Source organism: Mixophyes fleayi, chromosome 2 (assembly GCF_038048845.1).
Source record: "Mixophyes fleayi isolate aMixFle1 chromosome 2, aMixFle1.hap1, whole genome shotgun sequence".
NCBI lineage: Eukaryota > Metazoa > Chordata > Amphibia > Anura > Limnodynastidae > Mixophyes > Mixophyes fleayi.
In genome coordinates this window covers 137,172,227-137,184,720 of record NC_134403.1, presented here as the reverse complement: position 1 = coordinate 137,184,720, position 12,494 = coordinate 137,172,227, and the positions used below count along the sequence as shown (strand labels likewise).

Sequence of the window (12,494 nt, the reverse complement as noted above, 5' to 3'; positions counted from 1 at the left end):
TCCACATGTAGGGGGGGATCATTGCACCTTATTGAGAAAGTGTCCACAGTGCACATGGAATTGCGCCAGAGTTCATGACGGATACCATGTGAACTGAGGGTGTGTACTTCATAGGGGATCAATGATCCTTGCTCAGATTTCCTCTAAATTGTAAGCTCTTGTGAGCAGGACCCTTCCTACACATTGTCTATCTTTGTTCCCTTGTACATTGTATTCTAGGTAGTCTCTACCTAGGAAGTCCCACCACTGCGGATGAACGATTATGATATTCAGTGACGTTTATAAAATTCAGGCAAGGAAAGGCTCGTCGCCCGAAACGGTTTGGGACTTGTCCTCTAAAAAATACAGTCTCTCTCCTCACCCCTCACCAGTAATACCATTATTTAAATTTGTTCCAGCGTGGCTCTTGGAGGGAATCAGATGCCTCAACGACCTCATTTCTACTGTAACATTTTCCCAATTTGTGGACATCAAATCCTGCCTACATATCCCTTCGAAATATTTTTACCAATATTTGCAAATAAGCCATTTCCACAGCACAATCAAATCTCGTCTCTATTCCCACCCTCCTACCACTCTCAAAGCTCTTAGTCTGCATCATTCCTCCATGAAAAGTCTCATCTCTTCTCTATACTCTGATTTTGCTCCATCCATTTCTCCTCTCCAGGACCCACACAAACCGCACTGGGAAAGAGACATTGGTGAAACTTTCTTAGACAAAGAGTGGTCTGAGATAAATGAGTTCTGTATCAAAAGAGAATGTCTAGAAGGTGTTGTTCCACTGGTACTAAGTGCCCTCTAGACTCCAGAGAATCCTCCATGATTCCTCTGATCGTTGTTGGTGAGGGTGCTCCCACCAGGGTACCTTCCTCAGTATTCGGTGGACGTGTCCAATGTTGAACCGCTTTTGGACTGATGTCAAACATATAATTCAATCAATTCTCCAGATTATTATGCCCCTGGAACCTAATTAAGTTGATTAGACACATACTCTCGGCAGCCACCTGCCAAATTGCAGCTGTCAGACACAGTGCATGAAATATATGACTAGCATCCTACGCAACTCCTCTAAATCTTTCACTAAGGTTTGGAACCCATGTGTCACACGCCGCACTCCTGCTGTCCGGCACAGTAGCTGGCGTGTGTAACTGTGGCCTCCGCTGCTCCCCCCGCCTGATGCCCTATCTTACTTACCTGGTTCCACGCTGCAGCTCCCCTCCTGCGCTGTCTCTCCTTCCTGGTTCAGCGATCACTGGTTCTGCGCATGCGCAGAATGTCCTATCCTTTTTCTGTGTTTCTACTGCCCTCTATTGGCTGCCTAATAGGAACTACACTATAAGACACCTCCTGACCTGAAATCTGTGCTGGTTCTTTCAGTCAGTCTCTGACACCCGTATTGAATACAGCTCCTGTATCGTTTCTAGTTTCTGCTCTGCCTTTCCAAGTTCCTGCGCCTCCGGGCTTCCACGCCACAGTATACTCCGCCTATTTCTCCTAGTGCCGATATCGCATCATCTTCACTACCACCTCCAGTGGCAACGTGACAGGCTATCCGGTAGATCCGCTCCTAGCAACATTCCTCTGCTCATCTTTTCGCCAGTTGCCAGTAGCACAGCATACTACCTATCATCGGTCTACGCTCTTGCTCTCTTGTGGTTCACTGGGAACTTCCTGGGGGGCAGCGACCTGCAAGTGAAAGCCGCGAAGTCCAAATTCCCTTGCGGGAATCACTGGTGAACACCTTTCGCTTGTTAGACTCCGCGCCCCTAGCTGAAGTCACGTCAATTCCAGTGAACCACCAGGATCCAGTTGTCCTTCGTTGGAACCGTGACACCATGGTTTTCCTTTTTTCAAGCTCGCTTTCCCTTTGCCTGACTTTGTATTGTTCTTAATCCTCTCCTGTCTCAATCTTCTCTTCTAACTCTTCGCAACCTCAACCACGGCATCAACACTTCTTTCCCTCTTCTCTCTCTCTTTTCCCATTTCCTTCTTCTCTTTTCATCTGTACTCTTAAAAATTCCTGATCATCCACTGTATTTATTTTTATAGTATCAATATTCATGGAAGTCACGCTGCTGCACTGGTTGCAGTTGTTTTTTTCCCTATGTTTGTATATGAATACTTTCATTGTTGGTTGTAATGTTCATATGATCTTGCAAAAATAAAACTTTAAAAAAATAATAATATATTCAGGCCAGTATGGATGATGGACACATGAATACTCTATCTCAAGCTTATGTTAGACAAGTGCTTCCACATGCTGATTAAAATATATTATTCCTAACACTTGTAAACGTTCCATATAGATACCGACATCTACGGTCCACTGTCTTACAAGAAATGTTAAAGTTCCCCTGTATACACCCACCTCTACTTTTCTCACCAAACCACATATCTTTTGGGATCCTAAATGTCTGTTGCATTCCTACCTTCAACACAACTATATCCAAGCTGTGCATTATTGCAGTTTGAAAATGTAAATGTATTTCTGCCCAGAGGTCTACCATAATACACATCCTTCCTTATGTTGAGAAGAACATTGCCTATCTCTAACTATTTGAAATATTGCTCATGGATACCACAAAGGGAGTAGCACTACAGATATCAGTCTTCACAGTTGTTTTACGAATATAAAAAAAACATTAAACAAAATATTAAATATTTTTTTCCTTTTTATAAAGACATAGACAGGTAAATACACCAGGTGTAGCTGAAATGTATCCAATAAACTTTCATACATACAATATTTCACACTCTGCATTGAAATTTACAATAGCGGAAGAAAAATAAGCTGATGAGATGTTGTCTGTAAAGTGCAGTGACAAGTACTTTTAAATCACAGGCAAAAATTAACATAGGCCCATGACTAAGTGTTTTATTTTAGTAGAAATGTCTACACAATATTATTTAAGAACAGTCAAATATTTTACAAATTATTTACAAATAACTTACAATGTACTAGAGAAGCCCCCATCTGTACAAATTCCTATTCATCACCACTCACTAAACAGGTCTACCGCAGCATTGTTCTTATAAGAGTGAATTTAATGGGAGCAGCAACAGATTGTCACATCTCCGATATCCCTTTTCTTTAAATATACTTCATACAAAAGTGGTGCAAACAATATTAGGCATAAAATACAATAGCAAGAAAATTGAAAGAAAAAACAAAACAAAAACATTTGTAGTAAGTGTCACAAATATATATATATATATATATATATATATATATATATATATATATATATATATATATACACACACACACATATACAGGAATATAATAAGGACCACATTCGATAAAAGAAAATGCTTTTAACCTTGGTGTGAGGCTGATGGAAGATAGTGTTGATCTTTTTACCCAACATAAGTCAGGTTTGACAACCCAGTTTGTCATGTAACCATTCCATGAAAGCATTTGCAAGTACACATTGAGGTAGTTGCATGGTTTAGGAGATCTCTTCAATCAATTTGCTTGGACTACAACTAGACTGTGCTCTTTTGCCGACTGATTTGGCTGCAGACTCTGAAGATAGCATCCATCACTGCTGCCAATCAAGAATTGTTACGCAGAAAAGATAATATCAGCATCATCAGGAAAAGTTCAAGAACTGTTAATAACTGAAAGATGCATCTATTAATTGATGCAACTCAAAATGGACAGTTGCATTCCTCACCTAGCAAAACTGCATATTATATAGTGTAACGAGAGTGATCCTTGCTCAAATGTGGAATACGGTGGAGAGAAACATAATAGGATATGACAGTGTGTGAGCTGCTGGTAAAGGCAGTATCCAGCTTCCTAAAATAATCTAAGCTAAACTTTAGTAAATAAAGTGCTACAACCAACGTATCAATAGAAGTTCTATATACATCTTTTATCTGATGGTACTACACTATGCATGTCCATATTATCATTTACATGTTTTGATCGGGACAACTGCAAATATGATCACTTATAAAGGAGGAGCTAGTGCCTGTGACTTTACAAGTATCACACATACCGCTGAGCACTCAGCTAACAACACAGCGATATTGTGGTGGAGAATACCGTCCTATACAAGACTTTCACACTCTGATCTGAACTACCTGCTCTTCATATATAGAACATTGCCTGAACATTCATGTAACATTAACAGTGCTGTTCTGTTGTCCTATACCAGCACTATAGGTGCCCTGCTACACTCCGATCCTTTGAATGCGGAATATGGTACTATCTACTCTATTGGTACAGATTGTAGACAGAAGGCTATTTGAACTGAGGAAGACTGTTTGGCACATTGTGTACTAATTTGTATAATTTGTTGAGTGGTTATTTACTGAACCACATGTAAAAATTGCATGATACTGAACAAGCTGACTTCACTACAGTTATGTGTCAAACTGCAATTCTTCTTGCTACACGTATTCTGTCTACAGTGTATTTCAAAGTGATTAGAGCTACAGTATATAACTTTTATTGATAAGTGGGCTGTAGCGCTCAATTTACTAAAGCTTTCCATTGCATAATATATAGGTATTTATCATTCTATTTTTTTATCCTTTATCCATTCAGCAGCTTTTCTTATGTCTATGATTATATGGATTTTTTTTTAATAATTACTGCAGATGCACAGTTCTTTCTATCATAGATATTTAAAAAAAAAGGTCATCAGTATATAGTAACAGTATGGTACGAACTAATCCACCTATGACAGGGGTGTGCAAACCAGTCCTCAAGGGCCAACAACAGTTCATGTTTTTAGGATTTCTGTCTGTAGAAACAGCTGGGATAATTACTGACCCAGCCAAATAGATTAACTCAGCTGTGCATGATTAAAGAAATCCTAAAAACATGAACTGTTGATGGCCCTTGAGGACTGGTTTGCCCACCCCTGACCTATGAGCACACTATTGGTAATTGCTCTGCATATTTCATTTATTGAGTAGGTTTTATGTAAATTTATAAGGTTTGAGCTCTGTTACGGTGCCCATTTCAGAGACTATAACAACAATCCAGGAAAATCATTGGACACTAGTGATGAGATTTTCACACCCTCACAAATGGCAATACTTCAAATAACTGGGAAAAATATATGCATATTATATTTCTATTTAGAATGATCAAAACTTCATTTATTTTGTGATTTGTTTTCAATGTAAAACTCAGTCAAGCCTACATTTTATACCATGGTGTGTTGTGTCACCACTTTTTAATATTTGGTGTATTTACATTTACAAATAGAGGATAGTAAGATATGAATTCTACTATACATATATAACTTAGTGTCTGACATCCAAGTATAAACTCTGTTTCCGGAGAGACTACATCAATTATTTCCTGTTTACTAACAATATCCCATAACGGAGCTCACTGATTAGTCACTCTAACTGACGAGCATGCCTACTGATCTGTAGGCTTGGTTAAGGAGTTACATTTTAGATGTGTGTGCATAATTGTTTTATTCATTTCATGGAGCATTCTCTGAAAGAAAGGGCACCAAATGTGAGATAGAATAATGTGCTATAAATATGGAATTTAATGTTTAGTATGTATCAGTATAAACTTGAGAATAATCATTCCTTTAAAATGGGTCTATATAAAGACAAAATTCATTATTTATTATGCTACACAAAATACCCAAATCTGAGGTAGCTCCTAGAGACCTGAACTGAGGCCGTATAAGAATGGTCTTTATACCACAACATGGAATGACTGATCAGATCAGTAGAGAACCAAACTAGTCCTTCCTGGGCAGATAGAATAATTCAGTACTAATGATATATATCTCTGTTGTACTTTAATACCCAATTGGATTCCACTTGACATATTAGGGTCTAATTTTATTTAGAAAGAAAAGAGGGCACCCCAATGTATAACCTGCCTGGAAAAGCCGCCTTTTGCTTCGGTCAGATTATCAAATGTAGAAGTAGTGGCACATAATCCCCATTCTTGCAAACACATTTTACTGAAATAATCATACCAGATAAAATGTTTAAATTGGCAAATATTAGGAGTTTCCTGGAAAAACTGAGAAGTGGGGCATACTTAATACAGAATAAATACACATATAACAATGCTATTGAAATTCCTATGACCAAAATTGTTATCATATACCTTACAAATTAAGGTGCTAAGTATAGACTGTACATGAGCAGCTTCAGATGGACTTGCTTACTTAGTGATAAATACACTATTATATGTAATAAACGTGACTTCTATGCCGATACACACGTTGCTCTTTCTGCTCCTATAGACAGTGTACTATAAAAAATGAGGCAGTAAAAAACGGTGCATTCAACATCACAATAGGCAGGCAGTTTACATTGTAATGAAGAAAATAAAATCACAATTGTGCAGTAATAGTGCAGATTTACATTTGTAAACAAGCCCAGCTGAGGGAAATTACCTGACTTTTTTGATTATGCAAAACACTTGACCTGCTCAGCGAACCTGTAAGTGTAAGACAATTATCTAATGTGGGCACAGTACTTCCAAATAAAAAAAATAAATTGGGAATATATTCACCCCTCTATATACAAATATAAAAGTGCTATATATGAAGTATTTCTCGTTCCTCTGTTAACTTTAACCAGCTTCGTTCCTACAGACAATAGAGACATCAGAGCAGGGCTTGCAGACAACAACTGCTCTCATTTTGTATATTGCTTTACCCATCTGAACTTTTGCCAGTGCAAGATAATAATGGTCACTCCAGACGCAGTGATTTGCACTTACAAATGCTTGGATTGGCAGCTGGAAAAATAATCTTGTATCAAATTCACATGCCATGTAAAAGTTGACAACGGATTACTTTTACAAATAGATAACAGACAAATTCTACAAGTTGGTCTACGAATACAATAAAAAAAGGTGTAAAAGGAAAAGTAGTCTTTATGGATTCATTTTTGCACCTGCCTGTAGAGAAGTAAGGAAAGTTATACAAAGCACACAGCTTACAAAAATCACGTGGAACAAAATGGCCGCACCATTGCTACAGTAGGTCAGATTGAGATACTTTATGTCCTACAGCAGTGATAAAATGATCCACAGTAGGGGGTGAAATGTTGACCGTGTAAACACTGGTTTTAGAGCTGTAAACCGAACTTCAAATACAGTAAGTGCAGAGTTTGAAGATGGGTCTTTCTGGCACAGGACATCATTGAACATGTTCCTCCTTGGCTCCTTTCTTCATTGGCTTCGTTTGTGAGCATGCAATTAATCAGGGCAAGGAGACTGGTATAAAAGGCACTTGGTGCCTGATTTTTTTTGAATAGGAAAACCTCTTTTTACCCAGTACATTGTCTTCTCCTTGTCTTTTTTCATTCTGTTCTTGTCCCTTGACCTGAAGTCTGGGCTCACCCATCCAGGACACACCTGTTCTGTGCACATTGAGCTGAAGGTCAGCCCTTTACATCAGAAAAGCTGGTGCTGCTTGCATTACAGCTTTCACTGCAGCTCGATGAGGTGCTTAAAGTGCTGGAAGCAGTCCCTGATTCTGCACAGTGACAATTAAAAACAAAGAGATGTTATCACCACATGTTCATTAAACAGAATCCACAGCAAACAAACAAGACTACAGAAGAGCCTACCAGAGCTGCTTAGTGAATGCACTGATTTGGAAGCCCCAGTGAGCGTCATCAGGTTGCTAGCAGACACTAATCCTTCTCTGTTGGTGCTCAGATTCTTCACATACCTGCAGCAAATTTAGTAATGGATAAACGGGAATACTTACACCTATTCGTTTTTTGTTATATATGAGTCAGACTAAAAACGTTGCCTGCTGTTGAACAGTGAAGACAGACAGGAAATTCTAACTCCCACTCTGTGCGTATATAGTGATTGAAGCTTCTGATTGAAAGAAGCTAAGGACAATTCAATCAGGAGTGACGTTTAGTGCAAACTCCTTGTTTTTTGAATATCTGTTATGAGTTGGTAATAGTACCAATGGCTTTCACATTCTCCAGCATTGCTGGAATATCAGTAACAGGCGCCATAGAGAGGTCAGGGGAGCCATCCTGCAAGAATACACAGTGTGGGAATGTCCCAAGATGACTTGAGCTACACCACAAAACTTGCCAAATCATAGTCCACCATCCACACATGCCCTACCCAACTATAAATCTGTCCCCACATTTTAAATTTACCTCCCCTCCAATGCAACATGGCTTTGCCAATGTGCAAAGTTACTCCTTTTTTTGTGCTTTGCTCTTCTTAATGGCTCTTGCCCAATATGTGGATTTCTACATCTGTTTGGTCAGCAACAGGTGGGGAGCCTAAGGTTACCAAAAACTGAATTAAGTATTCAAGACCTACAATATTATTTTGCTTAAGGGTAGGCAATATATACCTTCATCTTTCACATGCTCTATCTGTGGGAACCACACACAGATATATAATGGTTATAACTAATGGATAATACCACCCAAAACTTGTTTTTTTTGGTGGAAGTGGGCAAGATATGAAATAAGAAAACGTCATTTACATGCACTCCCAATTCTCATGCCCTCCAGTGTGAGCAGAATATACCCTCGTCTGCAAGGGGGTGAAACTACTGATATTGTAAAAGTCCTTCCCTCAGGCCCTTCACCAGGAGAGGACTGGCAGATTTTAGCCCGGGGGCCAAGACTGGACTCAGCAGCCTACTAGGAACATTTTAAAGGAAACAAAATGCAGGTGGCCCAGTTTCCCAGCCCAAGGTAGCCCACTACGCAACTGCCCCGGGGGAGTGGGGGCAGCAGACGCCCCCCTGTCCAGACCTCCCCTGACCTTCACATTCATCCCAATGAGAAGCTCACTGGAAATAATTCTTGACAACATTGTTAACAGTTTAAAATAAAGTCCATCTCACACATGGAAGAGGACCTTCTTGGACTGTCAGAGGCATTGTGGGACCTGCAGGACACAGATTGAGATATGTTCCATCAGACAAACTTACCTAAGTCCTTTCATAATCTCCTTTAAAGTTTGACAGTGATAGTTCAAGGTGGTTATCTGTTTCACAAGACTCAAGTAGAAAGAGCATGTGACCATTGAACAGACTGAATTGTAATTGTTTGGAACTATATACAGCTATATAGCATGACTAGATCGGACTCTCTTGGAGATGCTTTTTACTATGCCATCTACTCTTTCCCTATACTGACTTTGTAAAAAAGATGAACTAAATGAAATAGAAGGATGCATAAAAATAAGGCAGATTTTGTCAAGCAATTGAATTATATTTCTTTAACATTATTAACTTGAGATGGTTTAATATTTCATGTACGTAGTTATATTCGAGTCAACTGAGTAATTGAACGATTACTTTATTTTTTGTTTTTAACAAAGCTTTTCCTTTATACAAGAAGATACTGACATATCCAGGACAAGAGCTTCACCAGCAGACTACGGGCAGGAAAAATATACCAAGATAGTTTGTACCTTTTGGAATGAATTATATTCAATCTGAATAAAAACAAACCAGTTAGAAAATCTTACCACATTTTATCGTCTTCTTCACGTATCAGCTGTACTATGTCTCCACTTTTCACCACAAGATCCTCTGGTCCACTCTTCTCACAATCAGCAACAACAGTATATTTACCAGGACCCTGATATAGCACAAAACATGTTTTAGGTCACAAGTTCTTCATAAATACACATATAGTAAAAAGCAAATGGAAGGAGTCTAAAGGACAACAACAAAAAAGAAAAAAGGACTTATGAGCATTGAGTAAAAGGAGAACGTTTTACATCAAGTACAGTGAGCAGGGGGGATCTGGCTGAGATGATAGGGTATTTCCTCCGCCATGCCGGATTCCGCTATAGTGACCGCAACCATGGTTGAAATCAGGCAAGTGGTGAATGGGATTACATCTGAGTGTGGAAGAAATGAGTTAGGAGGACAATGAGGGAGTGCTGCAGTTAAAGTGCATCCTGCTCTTAGAGAGGACAGAGGTTAAGAGATTAAGCTATAGAGATTAAGTGATTAATTATCTCTGTAGTGACAGTCCTTCTGCAGATGACTGCACCTGAAGTAGGACACTCTGTACCTAGCCGAAATATAAAAGTAATTTTCTCTCTCAGTTTTGCATATATAAAAATATAAATTAAATATTCCATAGATGGCCTTTCCTGTATGTATGCATGCACTCCTTTTTTATTTTTATTTTAAAAAAGCAGTATGAAAAGTGTAAATAAAATAATAATGAAATCAAATGTTACAACCGTGTGGAATTATTTGCAAATATACAGTAAATAACAAAATCTTAAAGTGATACAGTTTAAATGGTTTAAAAAAAAAACATAACAAAAAAACGACATAATAAAAGTACATTTTCGGAATGGTAGTGGAGAGGGGAAGCAGGGGAGGTATCATTATGGGATTTTGATGAAGTTTGGGTAATTTCCACATTTTGGTTTAAACAAATTGAACAAATTTGTGGGCACCCAACAGATGTGAAGAAACGTTTCTACCTCAGCACAGTTTCTGCAGCATAAAATTGAAGATTGAGGGAAAATATGATGGATTTTGTTTTTAACCATAAATACTATCTGTTATATGTATTCTCCTGTGGCCTGATTCATTAAGGATCTTAATTGAATAGGTATCTTATTTCAGTCTCCTGGACAAAACCATGTTACAATGCAAGGGGTGCAAACTAGTTTTCTGTTTTGCGCATAAGTTAAATGCTGACTGTTTTTTCATGTAGCACACAAATATCAACTTTAAATTTCAGTTTACAAATAAGCTATCAAGTATTTGTGTACTACATGAAAAAACAGTCAGTATTTAACTTATGTGCAAAACAGAAAACTAGTTTACACCCCTTGCATTGTAGCATGGTTTTGTCCAGGAGACTGAAATAAGTTACATCTTCATTTAAGATCCTTAATGAATCAGCCCCCAGGATATGTATATTAATGGATACTTTTTCAGTTCTCTGTCTGATGTTGAACTATCCAACATTGTCCAAGGATATACCCAGATCTCTCCCCAATGCCTCTCATGTGATCCATGACAGAGTCTGCAAGTAATACTGTAGGATAAAGTGTAGAGATTGAGCACCCTATGTATTTATTACATTTGCAGGAAGGGGACAAATTGCATTGGCCACAAAGCCTAACTAACTGGGATTGTATAAACCTTTGAATTTGTAAGAAAAATGTTGCGGCGCACAGAATTGTTTTCTGTGCATCGCCATAAAGGAGATCACGGCAAACTCCACTAGAATTTTAATTCCCTTACCAAAAGCAATATCCTGCTGGAAATAGCAGTGTCTCCAAACTGTGATAAGGCGGAAGAGTATTCCGCAGGCTGTCCTGTGGAACTTTGGTAACCATGGGAGAAAGTTTAAGCCATCATCTTGTAGGAAAGCAACTTCAATGTCCATCCACTTTTTGAATCCTCTTTTACAATGCTAGGATATAGGAGATGTATGGCTTGAAAGTAAATCTGAAATATAGGGAGGCCTAACCACTCAACGGTAACTGGTTTTATTAAACCCTCCAAAATAAATCCTGTTACAAAGCGTTTGCAAATAAACAAATTTTTGGTTGGGAATATGCACTTGGAACGGCACTGAAGACGCACTGATTGGAAGTTCCACACAATAGGTGTTTTTTTTCAATGGCTCCTGTGAAAGCACCAATGAGGCACTGAGAAACCACATATTGTGCAAAATGCACCTGAAGTGTTTGAGGACCCAACGGAATGCAATTAGAATGAATCATCACTTCTGGTTCTTCCTTCTGGTCAATAGTGTAATTGGTGCCCGATATACTGTTAATAACCACTAAGTTATTACTTTTTACAAAATTTATCATTGTATACATTTACAGTTCTGTTTTTTATCCATGCTATACGGTTTGGAATTGTATATATTACCATTATTTTGTAAATCCCACAACTAATGATATAATAAATATTAGCATTTGCTGTTTATTGCTATTGTGCACCCTTAAGGTACAATGATCAGAAGTATAGTTACATCACTGCCGGTAACCATTTTTACATTGTCTAATAGCCAATCATTAATTCAGATATTAAAATTAATACAGTGATGGTGTCCCTATGGTGTTTACCAGTTTCCTATCAAATGTATCTCCTTCTTCGTCTGCATCTGAAGAATTCATTGGGTCTTCACCGCTAGACCATCCATCATTGTTTTCTTCTGAGGCATCTAGTGACTGGGATGTTCTGCTCCAACCTAATAATTATACACGTGAAAGATCAAATTGTAATCAGATATAGACTCAAACTATTAGAAGCAAATTGATAATATACCTTTATTTCACTGAAATGCCCTTTTATTACAGCATTATCAAAATATGTTACCTTTTCTATTTTTATGATATACACAGCAATATAACTGCTTTCCTGTCATATTATGACACATTATTAAGTAGTTATAACAAAAATTATAAGATGTTTTTCCAGTACTCACTACACTGTAAGATACACACTTCTCGCTCAGAGATGACACATTTCAACCTCAAGCAGCAAAGTAAGTTGAAAGCACACATCACTCAA

General features: G+C 38.1%; 1 protein-coding gene across 4 annotated transcripts in view; it reads right to left on the bottom strand.

Moving 5' to 3' along the window:
* Positions 1–2,654: 2,654 nt before the first annotated feature.
* The window catches only part of MCF2L (MCF.2 cell line derived transforming sequence like), a 224,426-nt gene continuing 214,586 nt past the window's right edge, over positions 2,655–12,494 (bottom strand). For all 4 annotated transcript variants that reach the window (XM_075200030.1, XM_075200032.1, XM_075200033.1 and 1 more), the window contains 5 exons: positions 12,047–12,171; positions 9,461–9,573; positions 7,573–7,676; positions 4,880–7,478; positions 2,655–4,688 (listed from right to left, as the gene is read on the bottom strand). In XM_075200030.1, coding sequence (XP_075056131.1) covers positions 7,384–7,478; positions 7,573–7,676; positions 9,461–9,573; positions 12,047–12,171 — 437 coding nt within the window. In that variant the 3' untranslated portion in view covers positions 2,655–4,688; positions 4,880–7,383. The remainder of the gene's footprint in view (positions 4,689–4,879; positions 7,479–7,572; positions 7,677–9,460; positions 9,574–12,046; positions 12,172–12,494) is intronic.